A 19,395-nucleotide genomic window follows, 5' to 3' on the forward strand; every position below is an offset into this window, starting at 1 on the left:
AGCATGCTAATTTTGTGCTACAGGTCATCAGACACAAAGTGGAATGCAAAGTATTGTCTTGATTTCATCAGTGTCTGCAGTGTGCATACACTGGCCAACCCCTCTGAGGAAAGCTTCTAGCCAAAGCACATATTTAAAACTGCATCTCTGCTGAAACACTAAAGAATAGAATTGAAAATTGTGAGCTACTTCTACTGTGATATGACATCCCTGACATGGCTCAGGCTGAGGGAGCCGATATATCACAACCCAAAAAACCCCCCAGGCTGGCAAAAAAAGCAGATAAAACAAACTACCACCACAACATGGACACTATTTATCAAAACAGCTCTACTAGGCCAACCCCCAAAGGACTGCATGGCACAGCTTAAAGCAAGGGAAGATTTATCTGCGTTCCTGGGAGTTTTACTCTTCCTGCCCTATGTAAGCAAAGACAAGCACTTTGTTGGCTGTCTGTATTATGTTGTCCCCATCCCTGCCCTTGCAAGCCAGGGTGGCAGCAAACAGGATTTGTGCACAGAGAGAATGAAAAAAGGAGTTCTTTTGTTGGCAGTTGTGCTGATTCAGCACAGTGTTGGCTGTGCATTACAGCTCTAAGCAGTTACCACCCACAGAGGGGATCAGTATGTTTGTATGAAAATACAGTGAAGGAAATGAGGATGGCAGACCCAGGAGGCAGGCTCTGGTGGTTAGCTTAGGTGAGCCTGCCCTTCTCTGTAGGAGCAGACAAAAGGTGAAGTTTCAGGTTAAATGTACATGTTTTCCACAATATCTAACTGCTGAAGTACCTCGATGGACAGCTCTGAGGCGGTGCACCTTGAAGACGTCAGCTGACTCAGAACACACTACAGGGTTACCTTGTGAGGATCTCCTGTTCCATCTTTGCCATGAAGGTTTCCTCTATGCCTCCTGCAGGACTTGCAGGGTGGCAGGGTTAACTGTGGACATTCAGGAGAGTTCCTAGGACTGCTATGTCATCTACTGAGATTTTTAGGCATTCAGACATTAGGCTCATCATCAGGCTAGGCAAAGGGATTTAGGCTTCTCCAACGTTACCCAGCTCAGATAAATTAGATGCTAACAACAGAAGTTTGGTAGTTCAGGCTTCCCTCCTGGAAATTTCACAGTTGGAATGTAACATTATGTCACATCAAGCTGATACTTAGTATTACGTTTGTTTGATTGCAGGAAGGATGGACATGGGGAGGAAGAGAAAGGCACTCTTGTGTTAAAGTTTTGCATCTTCTGCAACAGCAAAGTTGGACAGTGAACTGTGAACCAGACCGTGAACTCTACGGAGCTAATGTGACACTTACATCTTCCTAGGCTGCATGTGGGTGGCCCTCTGGGTTTAGAATGGAAGTTTGATTTCTCTAAAGAGTTAGTACATCTGTTAATTTTACAGCACTCCCCATTCTACTGCTTTGAAAACAGATTAGAGTTTCTTTAATGCAGCTACAGCAAGTTCTGCCCTTTGATATAGTGTCCTGTTTTAAAACAACATTTTGTCCCTTTCTTGTACCTTGTGTCTGATGCCATCTGGCTGTTAACACTTTACCTAGAGATGGGTGCATTCAACAGTTACGTGCATGCACAGGACCCATTTCCACTTTCACACCCATCCCCACAACAGTGAAGCCAGACTGACACCTGTAGCTCCTGAAGCACTTTTTAAGGCTCACAATTGACAAAGCCCTGTTTGGAAATGTAAAAAAAATCACCTCCCTAAGCTTGTGCTGTGCAAATCATACACCTCACCAAAAATATCTCTTAAAAACAAGGCAGGTACAACCCATGCGTGCTGAGACTGATGCAAACTTATGTCACGAGAACACAAAACTCTTCCTCACTGCATTGCTCCTGTGCCTTCTACACAATGCCATCCAGGCAATAATTGCTCATAACTACACAATAGGCTTGCATTTGCAGGTCTGAAAAAAGTGCATTAGTGTGGAAAACCCCCAAGCTCTTCTATTCAATGGATTTGTTGTTCTTCCTCTCATTCAGTTTGTCTTCAAACATATAGGAACATATTTATACTGTTTAAACATATTTTAACTGTTTGTGTATCTAGCATAGTTCTTCTGCCTGGGCTCCAAAGTCAGTGAAATATTGATGTGAAGGGTTTAGCTATTCTTTTTATTATATTAGCTAATGTGTTTCAAATAGATCCCCTGCCATACTTCCTGCTGCATGTGTGAGCACCCTGCTGCACACATGTGAAAAGATTATTAATTACCCCAACAAGAGGCTCTCCTGCACTAGGCAGTGACTGTGAGTTTGAGTCATTAGGGGTGGGTTAACAGGTTTAAGCATACGCAGGTCAGAAGAGCGATGACAGGACAATAGGACACAAGCTGTGTGAATGAAAGTTTAGGCTAGATATTAGGAAAAAATAATCACAGAAAGAGTGATGGGGCATTGGAATGGGCTGCTCAGGGAGGTGGTGGAGTCACTGTCTCTGGAGGTGTTTAAAAAAAGACTGGATGTGGCACTGAGTGCCATGGTTGAGTTGATAAGGTGGTGTTAGGTCATAGGTTGGACTTGATGTTCTCAAAGGTGTTTTCCAACCTAGTTAATTGTATGATTCTGTGATTCTGACTTGCAGGAGAACCAATCACATCCTCCAGGCATAGGAATGGTGAGAGGAATAACTGAGGCTGATAAAAGACAGGGCTGATGAAGTGAGTGAAAAAAAAAATAACAGAGGGAAAATGTAGGCTAAATGCAAGGCAGGACCCATGGGCAACTCTCTCCTTGCATGAGACATCATATTAAAATGTTCCTAGATCATCCTGGTACAGTCTTCAGAAAATATTGGGTACTTTGCTGTCAAGGTCTTGAAAAGACCTCTAAAGAGACACATTTTACCCAATGCCTTAGAAATTCTCCTTAGCTTCCAGCTGTCCTAAATGGGAATTGAAAGCACAGCACTGATTTGTCCAGTGCCTGTACATCGCAAGCCAGACCATAGGAGAGAGGCTTGGTGTCAAACGCAAAGTGGTTGTTACACCTTCACTGCCCCAGGGCTCACAGCTGCTGACCCTCATTGACTCTTGGTTATCCACATGCCCCAATGTCCACCTGAAGTCAGTGCTGGCTAAAAGTCAGTAGGACCCACCTTAATTCAATGTTAAATCCAGCTTGAACATGGATAGTCCATTCACATCGTGCATTCAGTGGGTAACCCTCCAGCAAAATCTGACCTCTAGAAGCCCGAAGAACCTGCCCGCACCCTGGGGAGCAAAAAACCAAAAAAAAATTGTGTGAAGGACCTGCAAGAGACATTTGAAGAAAATATATGTAGAAACAACACCTGAATGAGAAGACAAGATGGCTTAGGAAGATACACTCCTTCTTACAAGGCAGTGTATAAATATTGGGATAGCCACACAACAGTTGTAAAGAGTTATGACTATACTGAAGTATTGCCTATGGTAAGAGTACCCCTGGGAAAGCTGTAGTTGATTGCTTCTCCCTGGTTTGCAATGTAGCCCCATGAAACCATTTCTTGCAGCTTTTGCCTCTCTGTTAATTAGCCCACCCACTCATCTGGCTGATGCTCTAGCTCAGAATAGTTTTGATGGAGCCCATGTTGACATTTGCAACCCCTGAAGCTGAGGAAGCTGGTGGGAAAGTGACAAAACTACAATGAACACTTGAATTAGCTCAAGTGAGAAAAGAATGAGAGAAAAATCTGTGGCACCCAACATCATGTTTTCTAGTCCTTCATAAGGAGACTCTAGGAGGAAAAAGAGCTGATGTATTCCCAGAAGACACGTTTGTCCTCAGGATTCACTACATCATCCTTTCATATTAATGCCACCGTGCCAGTGAAGATATATAAACATCACAGCTCCTCTGTCATCACTGTGACACTGATGCCTCAGTGTGACACATACAGAATATACAGCCCTTATCCCTTCTTTCAGGTTCATTCTTATCCTTCCTCTAGTCTTGTTCCACTCTGCCTGTGCTGCTCTCAGTTTTTCACCGTACTATGGAATGTACTTCAGTGTCCAGCACCAACAGGATAAGATGAAGTGTTTCAGTCATTTGTGCCCAGTCTAAGAAAACCATCAGAGGACAATGAGCTGAACAAACAGCAGACAAGGTCACACTGGGGAAGCAATATCTTTTCATGACTATCCTGCAGCTGTCCCTAGGCATCTGTCCAGGGATAGTTATCCTAATTCCTCATCTTGAATGCTGAACATTTTTAGCCCAGAGAGTTCTCTCACCTTCGGTAACCTCTCCCTTTTTCCCAGCTATAAAATATGGCTAATGATATTTTCCTCTGTGGAAGATGAAAAGTTGTTCAGTGATTTTTGCAGAGCTTACTGTGATCTGTACATGCAAGTCCTAGCAAAATGCACAGTTAAATCACTATGTACCAGACAGAGATAATTTCTCAGTTTCTACTTTCCTGACTACCTCTTTCTGAGTGGATTCTTGCACATGGCTACATCCCCTGGTAAGCCTTCTGTTGCTTTGCTGGAGTGTGAGGCTGTATCCGTAAGCCAAAAATTGCAATTCAGTCTAACAGCGTCACCTAATCAGGAGAGCCTACACACCACAGATGAGGATAAGTAAAAAGTCAAATCACCCAAAAGACCTCCACAGCAATTCTCTCACTTCTTTTTACTTCTTTAGTCCAACAGAACTGCTGCTTCCATCTGTTTCCCTAGAGAAATCCATAGCTTTTAACCAGTAACCCAGGATGAATGTTTCCTACTGAAACAGCAGGTTTTAACACTCGCCTCCGGGCCCTTCCTTCCCTAGGGAGAAAGGGTGACAGTGACCTGATTTGGTGAAGTACCGAGCATCTGTGGTTCCCATTGATCATAGTGTCTGGAAATCAATCCTGCTGCATCTGGTCTATGGGGAAACATGAAGACTGCAGGTCAATTCCTCCTCTTTCTTCTTAAGAAAGTGTTGCTCAAATAAAATACCCTTTGTTCATTTACCCTCAGTTACCCTTAATTAAGCAGGACCCAAGGAAACAGAAAACCTGCTCAGAAGAGTTCCTCAAAAGTGTTTCATCCTTTTCTGTGGCTCGCTCAGTTCCCTCTGTAAAAGGCAAGGATTAATGAGTGTGCCCAGCAACCACATTAGGATTCAACGAGTACAGCAGGATCTGCTGTGGTGAAAATGATAATGCTCCTTCCCACAGCAAGAAACAGGCCCTTGTGCTGCCATTGGCTCCTGCCTCAAAAACAGCCTGAGACAAAGCTGCTAGAAATCTTCAGAGGGTTTGACAGGGGGCTTGGACCACCTCAAAGAAAGTTTCCCTTTCGTCCTGAAGGGCTTTTGAGTTTTCAATGCCTTTAACAAAGGAAAGCCAAAGAACTGGTGCAAAGAGATACTTGTATGCATGGCATACTAAACACACTTCTCTGTTTGCCGTGGTACAGCCTGAACTCTCTGAACACTGGCACCGAGGAAGTAGGTTTGGCCAGCAAAGCAGGTGGTCCAGAGACTAAAGAGGAGCCATTCAGTGACCCTCTCCAAAAGAACGTTCTCAGGTTCGCTCCCACCTGTCTCTGCATGAAGCACCTTTGCGATCACATCGAATCTGTACTCTTAAATCTCCAGCCCTTCTAGCAGAAGTTAGGCTGACTCCCCAGACCAACAGTTCAATCATACGTTGATCAAAAAGAGTCTTTTCTTCTCCTATTCTAAATCTGCGGGAGACCTGGAAAGCTCTCAAAAATAATTTACATCATAAACACAAATGCTGGCAAATTCTGCCTCATTTACAAAAAAATAAACCACTTTGGCAGAGTATCAGCGTCCTTGTTCCGTTCCTGTTCCTGAAAAAAAGGCAGCTTTCAGGGCCACAGTAAGATTTCCTCCAAGGCTTGTTACTAACAGAGAATAAAAAAATTCAGGAGACCTCTGAGTTGTAGCCCACAGAGACCCATGGGTCGATGGAGGGAGAGGTCCTGAGATGACCTCTGGTAAGAACTCATTATCTTCTGTTTGAGTGCTGCATCTTAGATGTGAGGCTCCTTCAAAGGTCGAGATGACTGAACAGAGGAGAAAGACAGTAGAAAAGTTACTGTTATTCAGAAACAGGCTGATATGGGAAGGCAGCTGTCACTTGTCACAACTTGCTGCTTCCGGTTGGTTGTTGGTCACCAGTATTATGTGAAACACTGATGTTCACAAAGTTTCAGAAACCACAAATACTGTTGTGTGGCAGAAGGTCCACATCTGGACAGCAGAGCTGAGGACAGCTGTTAGAAAACACCACTTTCTCCCCTGCTTTGATGGAGCATGTGCCTTAAAGTGACATTACAACTGGGGGTTGACAAAAGCTGTTGGAGTGCATGGTACTGGGGAAAGGGTTCGGCAGGGCGGGTTTTCTTCTGATGACACCTGATGTGCCTTTTAGGTCATGATAATTCAATCCAATAGAAGTCCCATAAGGAAATGCCCTAGCACCCAGTTAAATCTAGTCAGCGTGTTTATCTCCTAACAACACTCCTTTGACCTAACCTATATAATTTATCGTTTTACCAAATGATCTGGTGTCCTTTGGTGGGTTTTCAGCCATGCTCACACTTCCAGCTATGCCAGTGGATACTACAAACCGGACAGACCCATGAGCCATCCCATGGTACTTCTTCCTTGCCACGGCCCTCCATCATCACTGCTTTTGCTGGCAGTTCCCACAAATCTCTCCCGGGGGCTCACCCTGCGCTGGTGAACGCACTCAGCCCCTCGAGCGCTGCCCCGGGGCCAGGCCTCACTGCTCTCCCGGGGGTACCCAGACCCTGCATTCAGTTCCCCCGCCGCGCACAGTGTTAAACAGGCACTGATCCTGCCCGCAGGATCCTCCGCACGCCCGCACTCTCCTCCTCGCGCCTCTCCCCCGGGATGACGGGGCCTCACGGCACGGCCTCCTGCGGGGCCCCCGGCCGCCACCTACCGCCCGTGAGGCGCCGGTGCCGGCGGGGCCCGCGGCCGGCCGGGGCGGTGGCCGCAGGACGCGGTGGCCGCAGCCCCAGCACGGCCCGGCAGCGCAGGGAAGCGGCCGGAGCGGTGCTCGCCCTCCCGGTCGGGCCCGGCGCCGGAGCCGCGGCACCGCGCAGCGCCCGCCGGCCCCACGAGAGGGAGACAGAGCCCGGCGCTCCCTCCGCGGGCCGCCCCGCCGGGAGCCGGGAGCCGCCGCCCGCCCGCGCCTCCCGCTCTGCCCGAGGGGCCGGGCCGAGCCCCGGCAGCTCTGGCATTGGCAATGTAGGACGAAGTAGGCAGATTACATCCCGCCATTACCGTGGTGGCGACTGCTTGTAATTCTGGGATTTACTTGCCCTCTGCCGCTGGCGAGGTACCCAGGGCTGGCTGCAAAGTTTCAGCTGCGATGCCGTGTGCAGGTACCAAAGAGAGATGCCTCCTCCTGTGCTCTCCCAGCTGTGATGTGTTAGCACATCCACGGCTCCAGCAGCCAGTGCCTGCTGGCATTCAAAGGCTACTTACTGGCCACCGTCCAGACCCAAAGCCACACCGCTGTGAGCCCGCAGTCCAGCACCCATCATGGTTATAGGCTGCTTTCCAGACATGCAGTCTCTGCATGCCTAAGCCTACCATCAAGACCAGAACTGAGATAGCCATAAGAGCCACAAAAGGGGAGCTCAGGATGTGCCGGAGTCACACCTATCCTCGGTGTCCCCACTTTAAGAGTGGAAGGGACAACAACAGCACTATCTGACCTTCCTACCCTACCTCTCAAGTACCACGGAATCACATGAAAGAGTCCAGATCTGAGTGTCACACTGGTTCCCTTAAAAGAGCAAATAGTAAGAAAAACACTATAAGACAAAGCTGTCCAAAATTTCAGTACTGCAAAAAAAGTCCAAATAGACCTCTGTATGAAGGTGTATTTTCTTCAAGTATGAAGAATAGACTGAAATATACGGTAGGCAACCAATATACTCAGGCAGATGGAGGAAAAATTAGATGAGTTAATGACTCTTTCTTGGCTCTGCTTTTAAGAAAATTCCAGAGAAGCTCTAACATTGACCTAGAGCAAATGGGACTTTAAAGTGCTCTCAGAAATCACACCATAAACAGCAAGGGAAGAAGTTTATCAACTTCCAAAGCTTTAAGGTTGAGTTAGCTCTGTTGCTGACTCTGTTAGCTCTTTTGCTGAGACAAAGCTCATTCTGCTGTTTGAAGCAATGATTTTATTTCATATGCTTTCACCTCCTGAATGGTCATGGGCAATGTTGTGAAAGCAAGTTAAATTGTCACTTTAAAATGAATGACTAACAGGACACAAGCCTAAGGTATGTAGCACAATGGACAGAACAGAATGGGGAAAGCAGACTCTGCTTTCATCCCTTCCAGATAAATATGAACAAAGATACTGTCAATAAAAATTTTGAGAGAGCTACACCTTCACTGGTGGGAAATTGGTAAAGGAAATACCAGTCTTAAACACTATACTATTAGCTGATGGAATTCATTATTGAAAGACAGAATTGGGATTAACAATTTAGCAAAACTAAAAAGCAGGAGCTTTTGCACACCATCAGGAACAAAACCTTTAGATATTGCTACGAGGGCCTGAAACACTCATGGTCATGATGGAGTCAGAAGTTGCAAGACAGTGTTTTCTAGAGGTGCCTTGGAGTGTGTTGAAGATGTGTGACAAAGGGAGGAAACAATGGGACTTCCTTGGGGCTAGCAGGGGTTGAAGGAGGATAGAAGGTAAGCTCTTTGATAAAGCTGTTGGCCTTGTAAATGTTTATTCTTATGCTCTGGGACTGTGATGAATTGCGTCCAAGAAATGCAGATTACAGAACATTTCCGGAGTCACGGTAGTTAAAGTTTTAAAATAAACCAAACCAAACCAGACATTTAGTAGGGTTCTAACGACATGGGGCCCAGTCCAATTCCTCTCAGAGAAGCACTGGGAGAGAAGTTTTCCTAATTGTAGATCTGCTGACTGCCTGGTTGTGTTTGCCCTCTCCTGCTTGTGCCCTTTGCAAGAGTACAGGAATAGCTGCAAAGGCACAGCATGGCCCTGGCTCTGTCCCACCACTCCCTGCCCCTAGCATCCCTCCCTGCCCGTGTAGGACACTTACTCATGCAGTCCCCTCCGTACCAGCCGGCTCTGCACTCTGCACAGTAGATACCCTTGATGTAGAAGTCGTCAAGTGTCCCTCCCCAGGAGCCATTGCGACAGGACTTGCAGTTCTCAAAGATGGTGCAGCCTAGAAAGAGAGCCACTGTGTTAGATGAAAGCCAAGGTGGATTGTCCTGCAGGAAGAGGAGCAGCCTCTCTGTCTTTTCCACAGAAAATGCCAATGACGTTAGTGACTGCTGTGGTGCTGGCAGTTTCCCCACTGGAACCATACCCAACTGCCATGCCCTAGGCAGCTCAGACTCTGAGATTTGGAACCAAAGTCCCGGTCCGACTTGCCCAAACCTCTAAATCTCATTGCTCCAACTGTAAATGCCTCTCTCAGGAGTCTGAATGCGTGTGATGGTGCCACTCAGGCCCAGCCCAAATGATTCTGATGGCTTCTAAACTGGTCCTAGCTCCTCCTGCTCTCTCCTCCTCTCACCTTTTACTTTTCTTTTTCCTCTTTACTCGTGGGACTTCCAAGTTGTCTCTGCTTTCTTGCTTTGGGGATGCAACTCATCCCAGAGCACCACCAAAACACTCTTGGTGTGAAGCCAGCAATCATGTCACCCTTTGGCAGCTCCCAAGCCTGCCCAAGACATCCTGAGGACAACACTGCTGGTAGAAAGTGTGTTATTTCTTTTTGGGCAGTGATGTTATCTGCTTTGGGGGAACCTTACCAAGTGTCTTGCTGCTGTCAGCAGAGCAGCAGATGAAATTCCTGAGGAAATGCAAGACAATCCCATGCCTCAGTGAGATGTGCCTGCTCACCACTGCCCTGCTCAGCATCTGCCATGATGCCATGGCCAAAGATTTGGTGTGAATGCAGGACAGCCATAAACATACCTGGGTGGATTAAACAGGAGTCACACTCGTTCTCCTCATTCCTGCAGCAGGGAATGGTGTAGCCCACTCTTTGTTTCTGTCCTGGGCAGATGCACTCGATTTGGTCATATTCGCAGCATTCCCGACACATGATATTCCACTCAGCTCCTGGGCAGTTTTCATTGATCACTGTGTACTCTGCAGAGAACAGAGAGGAGGACACACGGAAGTAATCCATTATCTGGTGAGGACTGGCAGGATCTATTATCCAGTGATTTGTCAGATCATGGATGGCATGAGGCTGGCCAAGGTCTTTGGCCCAGAAGAACCCAAACTATGTGGTAACATGAGCCTGAAATGTCAGCATGGTTTGGGTGTCTAAAGAACATGCAGGAGTTTTGCAAACAGACCAGAGGGAAGGAATATGTTCACTTTCTCTGCAAGGCCTTCCCACTTCTGTGGTGAGGAAAACAGCTTTAAAAATCCACAGAGGATGACATCACATGCGAAAGTTTCTTCAGATTGCAGGACTGCTTTACAGCATCATATGTAGTTTAGATTATTTAAACTATGGTAGCATGTTCTGGTTGTATTTCTGCTTGTGAATTTGCTATTTTTGAAAACTAGGGGGCCCACCAGGAAAGGCCACTTTTAAAGTTGGATTTTAGCTGGTTTCACTCCCTATTTTCACTCAGAAGCACATGTTGTTACATTTGACTTCACTGCCAGAGGAAACAAGATTTTTCGTTATTTTTAAAGGTTCATTTTGCCTGGCATTTCTAATATGGTAACATCTTTCTATTATTTAGCATAACCTCATATGATATTTAAGCTATTCTGGAAGTACCCTTTTAAGAAACAACCTCAGACTGTGACTCAGGACTGCCACAATAAGTGCAGATCCTGTCTTTCCCCACCAGTGTGCTGTCTAAATCCTACAAAGAGAGATCTAAGGAGTGCACAGAGCTGTCAGCATGCATTCTAACCAGCTGACAGCCCTGATGACTGCTTTCATGGAGTTTGATAGTAAAAAGAGAGAGCAGACTAGAAAGATGAGACATGAAGGAAACATAATGAGACTAGATCTTTTTTCCCCTTCTATCCTCCTCTTTTTTCTTTCTTTTTTTTTTTTTTTTTTTTTTTTTTTTTTTTTAAATTGTGGTTAGGTAACAACCTTTTTCCTTGTGTATTAAACTCTGAAACAGGGTTGCCTTGTCATGAAACAAGCCATACATCTCTAAGGTGGAGCACTCCCATCCATGCCTGTACCTGGCTCTCTTCTCACACAACTGTTTTTTGTTTCATTGTTGCTGATAACCTAATTACTGTGCCTGCTGCAGCTCCCTACCACGGAGCCTTGCTGCTCTGTCTCACTTGACTCTTCATGACCTCATGCCTGGTTCCCGGAAGCTTATCTTCTCCCCTAGTGGTTTTTACTGACTCTATATAAAAAGGACCACCAAACTGTTTCTTCTTTTTTTTAATCCCCTTTGGCTGGGAAATGAAATGCAGCCCTTTGTGCTCCTCAGAACTGAGCCTTTCCCTTGTGCCTGGTGTACCAACCAGGGAGAGTCCACTGCTGCTCTAACTTTAGGAATGAGGCTGCTGTTTGCGCTGAAACCTTTCCATCCCCCATCTCTGTGCCTACAATCATTCCAAAAAGAAAAAGCTGCTTCTGTCAGATGTCAATAAGGTTCTAAAATTCTTTATTCCCATAGTGGAATCTTGCATTGAAATAACCTTAGTGTTCAGCAGTTATAGACTGTTTTGTCTGTAGATCTTGACATGCTTTACAAAGTCCTCTTTCCAGATGGGAAAATGAAGCACGAGGGAGGTGAAGTGACTTTGCTCAAGGTCCCAGAGAAAAACAATAGCAGAGTCAGGAATTAAATTCATGCCTTCTAATTCCCAGAACGGCAGTCAATCAACCTGGCCAAGCTGGGACTTCTTAACCTATGGCTATTATTCTCTTTTAATTAAGCCTTTTATTTATGAATTGTATCTGATTCAGATTCCAGGGAAAATTAATTACACGCATCTAATTATCTCAGTAGAACTGACACTCAGTTTGGTACATCTTGCCATACAAGACAGACAATAGCTGTGTCTCTGGTGTATGCAGTGAGGGTCTCACTTCTTGCTGAAGCAGTACTCTCCAAAATCTGACTAATAAATAACTACCCAACACTCAGAGATTTTCTAAGGCTTCTTTCAAATTCTCATCCTTTCTAACTCAAGCTAGAAATCTAATTTATCTCAAGATTGCTAAAGTTTATTAATAAAGTGGCTATATTATCCAAGAAATTTCTGTCTGTAAAATGATCCGAATATTCACAGGCAAAGTTACATTGGGGTGACAAAGGAATGTCTCCATTCTTGCAGGAACTCAAACCCTGGCAAGATAAGGCTGTGAGCAACACAACTTAACTTGCAAGTTAGCATCAAGATGTGCTGGATCATGTCCCTTTCAACCTAAGTTCTCTATTCTTCCCTAAAATATTACACATGTGTTTGTGTGTGTGTAGAGAGTGTGAATGTGGGCATATGCATATTTATTTTTATATGAAGAGCTTGTGTACACAACAGAGCCAAAAAGCAGAGGCCATACTTATTCTTGGTGGATCAAATGTGTGCATTTGTAGAATAAGTTGACCTTGAGGTAATATTTAGTGTTAAGAAGGGAGCAGCAGATCTCTGCTTAAAGAATTGTAAAAATATACTTGCTGCCACCTAGAAATGCTGTTTGCTCGCTTCTTGCCTTTGTCTCAACTTAGACAATGAAAATAAACTGTCTTTTGATTTACTGACAATTTAATTCCCTTTCAGGTTCTCGGTTTCTGCAGTTTGGGCAATTCATATAGCCTCGCCAATGAAATATGTGGATTTGAGATTTTTTTAAAGTTGCCTTTCTAGGATTTTCTTCACAGAAATCATGGAATCTATTATATTGAGGTTCTGTAGAAGATATTCTTTAAAGAAATTAGATCGAAGACTTTCTGCACCCCTTTAATAATGGCAGGATTCCTTTTGTTTTGTCTCTGGGCTACCAAAAAAAAAGGCAAATAAAACCTTTGCCTCAGAAGTTTACGAGGGATATGCACAGAGCCACTTATGTGTGTAATCAATGTTTGTTTGTGTGGCTGAGCTCAGCCTGTGCTCCAGGGAGGCAGAGGCATAACCCTGCTCCCACTTGTGTGTTTGGGGATGGGTAACCATTGGCAGCTTCCCCCCCCCCCCCCCCCTTCGTCATTATCACCCCAAAACAGAAGAGAATGAGGCAGAAAAAAGTGGGGGAAGATTTATTGACTGAGTAAAATACTGAAAGCGAGGCCTCAGCCAGCTGTGGCAGAGATAATTGTGGGGTGTTTTGTGAGCTTTACTTTGATAATCTTCCAAGCAGGCAGTCTGGCTTGCAGGCAGTGACTGTATCTTTGATTTTTGGACAAGCTGAGAGAAGCTGCTTGACAACCCATGCAAAATATTTAGCTGCAAAGAACAAATAAGACTCTGGACAGGCAAATAAACAGTGGATTAATTTATGAGATTTTAATGATGGAAGAAAAGCCCATTAAATCCAGACATAAACAGCTCACATGGAAGCAGGTCAAGACCATGGAAACCAAGCAAGAAATGCCTGTGTTGGGAAAGCACACAAATGTCCAGGGCGTGTGCTGGAGGGAAGACCTGCTTGGCTCAGGAGCTTAGCACAGCCCAACACAACACTTCACCAGATGCTTTGGGTCCAGCCTGAGGAGGACTGTGAGGTGGGAGATCAACATTTTCAGATTCAGATGGCAATACTTTCATGCTTGCCATTGACATCTGCACCTAGCAAGACCTCCTAATCCCTACAGCACATGTCAGATCCTAGAGGCTGTCAGTGATGGATTTTGTAGGACAGCAGTAGGAGGCGATGCTCCCCGGCAATGTCCGCCTTGTTGGCAAGTGTCAGTCCAACAACAATTCACCTTGGTGATGCTGCTGCCTCCCCTCATCCCCAGGGCTGAGATCAGGCTTAAAGCTTTGGTGATTCAGGAGCAGATTCAGAAACACATTGCTGCCTCAGGGGTGGGTCAGGCAGCTCATCATGGTAAAATGTCAGCATGAGCTGACTAATCTTTTGCCATAGTGAATTTGTACATCATAGATACCTCATAAGATACAAAGGGATTTCTGCTCCAAAGATCTGAGATCTGGGAAAATTGTATAGCTAAGAACTAAGGTGAATTGAAGCAAGCCCACTTATACCAATTATCTCTTGTGTCTGCCACTTCTTTGGAAGAATGAGAATTTTTTTAGAGTACAGTCACTTTAAGATGATATAAGCCTGTGCTGCCGCTGAGATGGGATATTTTTCTCTCTCCTCTCCCTGACTTCCCATTCCCACTCCCTGTATTTGTGTTGACAGTAGCTGCTATGTGGAGGGATCAGACTAGTGTGAGCAGAAAACTAGTTTGCCATCTCTGTCCTTGGGGAGAACTTCCTATCCCACAATTCCATTCTGTTATCCTGCAAAGGTTCTCCTTCCATGCCTCAATTTATCCATCAGTACATTGGTAAACACAAGCTCAAAGAAATATTATTTCAAGTTGCTTTGAAAAGTGTCATTTGCAGTAACTGTGCAGCGTCAGTAAGAGGAGATACAGATACATCTGTAGAATTTGAGTCCATAGAGGATGACTTTTTCAAAGTGATTGTTTAACCAGTTCATGTTCCACAGGTGAGAACATGCCCCTTTGTATTTGATTTCAACTTAATTTTTCAGCATGCTGCTCAACAACAACTACTGTCTTCTGCCAAAGAAACAAGCAGTTGAATTTGAAGGAGCAGCTTCTCAAGGCTGTTAGTAGGGAATGTTTGGCCATGTAATAGTTCTGAAAGGAAGCTTTGTCATTAAAGAAAAAACAGCTTCAACAGAGATGAACCCTGGTAGCAGCTTACACTTTCCTTAGGTCCATCTCATTTTTCTGCTCCTTTCTCACTTGGCTCTTCTGCCATTGTGCAGCTGGGCCTCACCCCACAGGAATCAGGTGTGTGGACCTTAACAACAGGAAATGCTCTGAGCACAACACTGGCCGAAACTGTGGCTCCATTGGGATGAATAGTAAAATTCTCCACTTGATTACAGTAAGGCCAAGAGGAAGAGACCTTGGAAGGGAAGAGGGATGTTCCCTTTAAGAGACTTTTACTGGGGGTCTTGGAACATGATGTACCCCAAACCCTCAATAATAAAGGAAAGTGCGGGTCTTTATTGTTAACCTTTTTGCCTCAGATAAACTACTGTGCAAATTATGTCTATTTGTCTATTTGATGTGTTAAGAGGATGAAAGAGATAATGCTGTCTCTAAAACCACTTGCTTCTCTTTAGAAATTATGTACCTATTACTCTTTTCAGCAGCTGGGCTAATTAAAAGAGGAGCTAAAATACATCCATGTTTTAGTTTTACTCATTGTGCTTACTTTATGGTCAGAGACCTTTGCTGAATAATTAGACTTCTGCTTCTACAGGGTCAGTTAGCATACTTTTCTGCCAGTAGTGTGTGCTTTCACAAAGTGGCAGCTGGGGAGAGGCAGAAAGAAAGGATTTCTATTTTAAAAAAAATCAAACCCAGTGGGAGAACACGGGAGGAAATATACAATACTAAGTGGAATCTTAATAAATGCACACTAATTTGACTGTCCTTTTTAAATACCCCCCTTCTTTAGTTTCTTCTCTGTATTTATGACCTGACATTTGTGATTTTATTATTGGCACTGTGGCCTTGTGTCTTCATCTGAGAAAAGCTGTGACAGGAAGAAATAGCCAGGTTAAGGCTAAAATTCAGAGGTTGCCACATTACCCTTTAGGCTTTGATTCTTTCTGGGACAAGATCTTATTCTGGGCAGAAAAATTGTACTAGTATGACCATGAAGAGAATTTGTTTTCTCTGTGCTGCAAGACAAGGAACAGGAACAGGTAATGAATGTAGAACTTTTGAGTTAGTCACAGCGTTGATGAGGTTAGACTTCTGCAATAGAGGAGAATGTTTGGAAATATGCAGAGAAGAAGCAGCTGCTGTATTGAAATTCATGACCACATAACATGAGAATGTCCTCGTGTCCTAAACGTAGAGGAGTGGTGCTGGACCTGTCTTGAGGGCTTGCCTCTTGTAATGGTGTGAGACTTGCAACGTGTTGACAATTTGCTCACAGTTAATGTTGTCCAGATAGAAACAGTCCGCACAGACAGCGGCAACTCTCCTCAAATTTTAGTCCTTACATCTCCCCTGGAGTGTGTAGTCCAGCCCTAACCAAGGACTGAAGATGCCCTCAGTCTGCCAGGCCTCTGTCCCTGCTGATCTCTTGCCTCCCTGCCCTGTGACCTTCCTTCCAGTTTGCCCCTCACCATGTCCCTGGTCTTGCAGGAGGGAGAGGGGCATCCGCATGCCCAAGGCAGGTCCTGCTGCTGACAACTGCATCGTCCTATGGTGGTGAGGGGTCCTTCAGGGCTGGTGGAGAGAAAAATCCTGGGCACTGGCAGGCTTGCAGGGACACCTGGGAGCTACTTGAAGAGGCCTCAGGGTCAAAAGCGAGTAACCCCAGCTTTTTTTCCAAAATAAAAAGCAAGTCCCTTTCCCTTTGTCCATGCTAGAAGCCTAAACTTGTGAACTGAAGTAACCCATTTGGTAAGATTGAATGCATCTGGATGTGTCTGAGTGCATCTGGCCTTCACTTCTCTAGACAGAGGCTGGAGGGGGAGGGGAAGAGAGGTTGGGAAGGGTTTAGATAGGCAGAAACACACAAAACCACACATATATTTTTAAGGAAACATGAGTCATTTGCACTCCAAGTTTATTCCAAAAAATAAATTCCCAGACCGCCCTGACTCCTGCCCCCAGCTCTCGAGGCAGGCCGTGTGCAACTGGGTGTGATAAATACGGATAAAAATTGGATACATCTGTGAGGAGGAGACAAAATGCTATTTTCCAACCTGCCCTGACATCTTAAGGCCACTGCACTTCTGAGTCGCTCCCCTGTCTCTGAGAGCCCCTCCTGCTGTGGCTGCAGGGGAGCTCCTGGCCCCCTCATGCTGCCAGCTGGGCAAGTGCCACCAGCTGCTCCACTACCAGCACCAGGGCAGGGGAGGCACGGCAAGGAAGGGCAGGGGGAGAGGGGCCGGCTCACATCCATGTGTCCCACAGGCTCTTCTCACGTTGCTCCTGGTGCATGAGGAGTGGGTGTTGGGGCAACCAGCACCCTCCCTCCAAAGCTCACAGCCCCACGGACCTTGTGTCCCACTGCCCATCGTTATCCTTCCTCCTGCCTCCCCTCATCCCTGCTGCTGGATTACTCTGTGGACCAGATTCTTGCCATGAGAAAGATGTGCTGCCCCTGCAGCAGGAGGGGTTTATGCCCACCCAGCTGCCTGACAGCCACGGGGATGCTCTGCCACTGACAGGGCTAGTTCTGTGCCACTCCAGCACATGCCATGGAGCCACCTCGCTTGGCCAGTGTGCAAGCTGGCACATGTCTGAGGGACAGGCCACTGCAGGGACAAGTCCGTGCACGTGGCCCAGAGGTTGGGAGAAGCTCTCTGTGCTTGTGACCCAGGGGGAGCTTTGGCAGGAGGCCAGCCTCCCAGCACGGCTCCAGGTGCTGGTGGCCCCCCGGGTGGGCAGACGCCCCTGATCATCACCTGTTCCCTGAGGGGTCAGCAGGGGAGGGCACTGCAGAGGCAGACCCTCTGCCGGGGCCCCTCGTGAGGGGGGCTCTGAAGCACCATCCTTGACACCAATTCTTTACAGTCACTGAGATCCGAGTGCCTGCCGATCTGACAGCTCCCCTGGTAAGAGGAGTCAGCAGTGCCGAAATATGCAGCAGCTTCAAGGGTGGGTGACTTGAGGGCACCTCACCTTCCAGTCCTTAGGGCTGCAGCTCCCAAGAAAGCAGCCCACGATGCTGACAGCTGGCTGCTGCAAGCAGGTCCAGACACCTCCAGGTGTAAACAGCCTGGGTTCGTGGCCATAACTACAGCAAATTTGCACTCAACAGTAAATGCTTTTTGCTCAACCTTATCAAGATAATACATGCTGGTTCAGCAGAAAGTGGGATGGGGCTTGAGTATAAAAAAGATCGTTCTGCTTTAACAAGGCTTCCCCTTCGAAAGAATAATATTGGCAGAACTAAATCCCAGATTGGAAACAATGTGTGGGTTTTGTTTTCTTTTTTTCCTTCACTTTTTTTCTCCCTTGCCTTCATTCTTGGTGTTGGGGCTGGAGAGGAAAATCTCGTCTTGCCAAAGTAAACAAATTACGCTTTACAATTCAGAGACTTAAATGCCTCTTTTTATCATCGTTTCCGTAGCACTGAGTGTTGAGAAAATAAAAGGAGTAATAAGCAAAGTGATTGCATACCTTTTTTTTAATGGCCATTGGCAAACAAATTCAGCCAGTTGTTTCTTTTTAAGGCTATTAAGTTTGCCTGAAAATCATTCCTGGGTAAACCTACACACACACACACTCCATGCTGGCAAGAAAAAAAATACATAAAGCAGAGCCCCTTCTTTCTATTATTGCTGTCCCTGCAGATCTCTCTGCTTCCCATGACAGCGCATGAGATGAAACCCCTCTGACCACACTGAAGGAAAGGGACTCATTCGCCCATGCCGGGAACGCACACGCTCTCTTACAGTACCTCTTGGCAAGCAGGAGATGAGCAGGAGCTGGAGAAGAGTGAGTCCTACAAGTGTCCAGGGTGCTCGCTCCATGCTGCCCAGGCCAGTGCAGCGGTGTGACTGCTCAGGAAGGGAAAGCAGGCAAACAGCTTTTACTGGGACCTCACCAGCTCCAGGCTGCGAGGGATCTCGGATTTCAGACCTCAGCACGCTCCCATCCTCACCAGAGGGGAACTACCTTCAAGAGACTTCTCAGGCGTCCAGAAGCACACGTCACCCCAAACCTCTCCAACTGCTGCCTTAACCCTTTCTGGACCCTGGCAACAGATGCCTTTTGTGATGGGTTTATTGGCTCAGTGCTCAGAAGGGAGAAAGCAGCTTTCCTTATGTAAAGAAAGATGTTTGAGAGGGGGGAGAAAGAGAAATGCGGATATCTCATTATATGAGCCATCCCGGCTGCTGCGGGTGAGCTGAAGTTACAGACGTCTCCAGAAGGAGGCACTTTGCGCTTGCTCCCGTTGGGCTTGCGGGGTTGATGCATCCCGGGGGGTGGCAAGGGTGGGCGTGGGTGGGTGCAGAGAGGGATTCCCGTCCCACACTCCCACAATTGGGCAGCCTGGCCAAGTGACATGGTTCACTTTACAAGGTGCTTAAAATAGCCGTGCATTTTTATGGTGGGGCAGATGAATGAATGAGGCTCAGTAAAAGTTCACTCCACGGTGGATGAAAACCACAACACACAAAAGGAATCACTTGGCATACATGTACTTGTGCTAGTCAAAAC

The 19,395-nt window shown here is 46.1% G+C and overlaps 1 protein-coding gene across 4 annotated transcripts in view; it reads right to left on the reverse strand.

Moving 5' to 3' along the window:
* Nucleotides 1-18,704, reverse strand: part of PAMR1 (peptidase domain containing associated with muscle regeneration 1) — a gene marked incomplete at both ends in the record, with an annotated part of 55,264 nt that extends 36,560 nt beyond the window's left edge. For 3 of the 4 annotated variants that reach the window (XM_082283938.1, XM_082283937.1, XM_082283936.1), the window contains 4 exons: nucleotides 3,122-3,236; nucleotides 9,093-9,221; nucleotides 9,980-10,156; nucleotides 18,632-18,704. In XM_082283938.1, the coding sequence (XP_082140064.1) occupies nucleotides 3,122-3,236; nucleotides 9,093-9,221; nucleotides 9,980-10,156; nucleotides 18,632-18,704 (494 nt within the window). The remainder of the gene's footprint in view (nucleotides 1-3,121; nucleotides 3,237-9,092; nucleotides 9,222-9,979; nucleotides 10,157-18,631) is intronic. The other variant, XM_082283939.1, reaches the window with a different exon arrangement.
* Between the last annotated feature and the right edge of the window lie 691 nt (nucleotides 18,705-19,395).

Source organism: Coloeus monedula, assembly GCF_965178545.1.
Source record: "Coloeus monedula genome assembly, chromosome: 6".
Classification (NCBI taxonomy): Eukaryota; Metazoa; Chordata; class Aves; order Passeriformes; family Corvidae; genus Coloeus; species Coloeus monedula.